Raw genomic sequence first — 1,820 nt, 5'->3', positions numbered from 1 at the left:
ATCCTAAGAGTGGAAAAAATCCACCCTGGAATGTGATCCCAAAAGATCAACAACAAAGTTGAGTATTCTTGCATTCTAGAAATAATTGTTCATACAAATGGTCCCCAGAGAGCCTCTAGTAGCTGTAAACAGATGAAAAGTACTATCAAATCAAGAAAGTGTGAAATAGTTGGGCATTTTCCCTCCAGTGACTGTAAAGATTTATATAACTGACTCCCAGTTTCAGGGATAGAGATCTATGTAATCAAATTCACATTAGAAATCATAGGGCAAGTCAGATATAAATTTGCTTCTTTCACCCATGGAAAAATCAGAGGCCTTTTACACTATGCAGCTATAGCACTATGATTCCACTTTAACTGCCACAGCTCCATCCTATGGGATTCTGGGATTTGGAGTTTAGAATTTTCAGCCAGAAATGCCTTATGAAACTACCAAGCTTCACAGTCCCATAAGATGGGGCCATGGCAATCAAAGTGGACGCATAGTGCTAATGTGCTATTGTTTTAACTTTTTAAATTGTTTAATTGTTTTTTAAGCTTCATATTTATACTTTTTGATTGCTTTTTAATTGTTTTCAAATTGTACTGTTTCAAAATTTGTTGTTAACTTCCTTAAGTTACTATATGGGGAGAAAGATGGGATATAAGTAAATAACAATAACATTAAAAACAGCATAGTGTGAAAGGGTCTCCAAGTCACATTGTGCTTTCACAGCATAGTAGGACTACTCCTGATCAAGCTTGCACCTCTTGCCAACCCCTGGCCTTGTTATACCTTCAGGTCCTGCTCCAAACTACGGAGAAGTTCTCCATCAATCTCCCCAGTTTGTGCATCGTGAAGCCTCTTGCGCTCTGCCTTTCGAAGACGATACTGAAGGATCCTGCAATTTTTGTTGGCCCTCTCCAATTCATGACGCATTTCCTGTAACTGGCAAGCATCCTCTTCAAAGAAGCTGTCTCTCATCTCATCCATCTCAGTTCTCAGCTCATCTATCTCATTCTGGCATCCAGGCATAAAGAAGAGGTAGAAATGCACCACATAATGTTAGTTCACAACTAACCCAAAGCAAAGGAAAGTGTGAATTGGGAGGTTATTCAGATGGTGAAAATCACTGAGGTAGAATCTGGGTAGAATCTTTATGGTTCACATGTATTTCGAATGCATCCAATTAAGTTTGCGGGAGGCTACCAAAAAACCCCACTTAACCCAGGATAACTGATGTCAGGAGTTTCCCCAAGTTTTTATAAAAGACTAGCATTCTCAGCTATGTGAATAACGGATGCAAATAGACCCAGAACAAACCAGGATAAAACTCTGCATGCCTTGAAAATGCTTTGAATACATTTGCATCATCGACTCCATCTTTATTTGAATACTGACATGTATGAGCAACTGAATTCACAGAGATGTGGTTCCACAGTGTGAACAACAAACCCAGTTTGGTTGAGTAAGATTATTCACATGGTTGCACTAAAAAAAAGTGTGAATGACCCCTAAGACAACCTGTGAATACTGTTCAGACAAATGTAAATAATCACCTTAAGCTTTCCCAATAAATAGGTTCCTTCTTGATTTAAAAGCATACTTAAAAGCAGCCCCACTCAAAGTACAGTGGTGCCTCGGGTTACGAAAGTAATTCGTTCCGCGGCCGCTTTCGTAACCCGAAAAGCCTTCGTAAGCCAAATTGCCATAGGTGCTAATGGGGAAAAGCCGCGTTTCGTGCGAAAAAGCGCCGAAAAGCACCAAAAATTTTCTTCGTAACCCGAAAATACATTCGTAACCCGGAACAATGATTTCCAATGGTATTTTTTCGTATC

The 1,820-nt window shown here is 39.5% G+C and overlaps 1 protein-coding gene across 6 annotated transcripts in view; it reads right to left on the bottom strand.

The window, feature by feature from the left end:
* LOC121916550 (protein SOGA3-like) overlaps positions 1–1,820 on the bottom strand; it is a 49,220-nt gene that overhangs the window by 44,986 nt on the left and 2,414 nt on the right. For all 6 annotated transcript variants that reach the window (XR_006100886.1, XR_006100885.1, XM_042441811.1 and 3 more), the window contains exon 2: positions 778–1,002. Coding sequence is in view for 4 of the 6 variants with exons in the window: in XM_042441811.1 (XP_042297745.1) it covers positions 778–1,002 (225 nt within the window). In the remaining 2 variants the exon portion in view is untranslated. The remainder of the gene's footprint in view (positions 1–777; positions 1,003–1,820) is intronic.

The sequence above is a fragment of the Sceloporus undulatus genome, chromosome 1 (genome assembly GCF_019175285.1).
Source record: "Sceloporus undulatus isolate JIND9_A2432 ecotype Alabama chromosome 1, SceUnd_v1.1, whole genome shotgun sequence".
Classification (NCBI taxonomy): domain Eukaryota; kingdom Metazoa; phylum Chordata; class Lepidosauria; order Squamata; family Phrynosomatidae; genus Sceloporus; species Sceloporus undulatus.
Note: the sequence above shows the minus strand (reverse complement) of the source record. Positions and strands in the feature narration are given on the sequence as shown.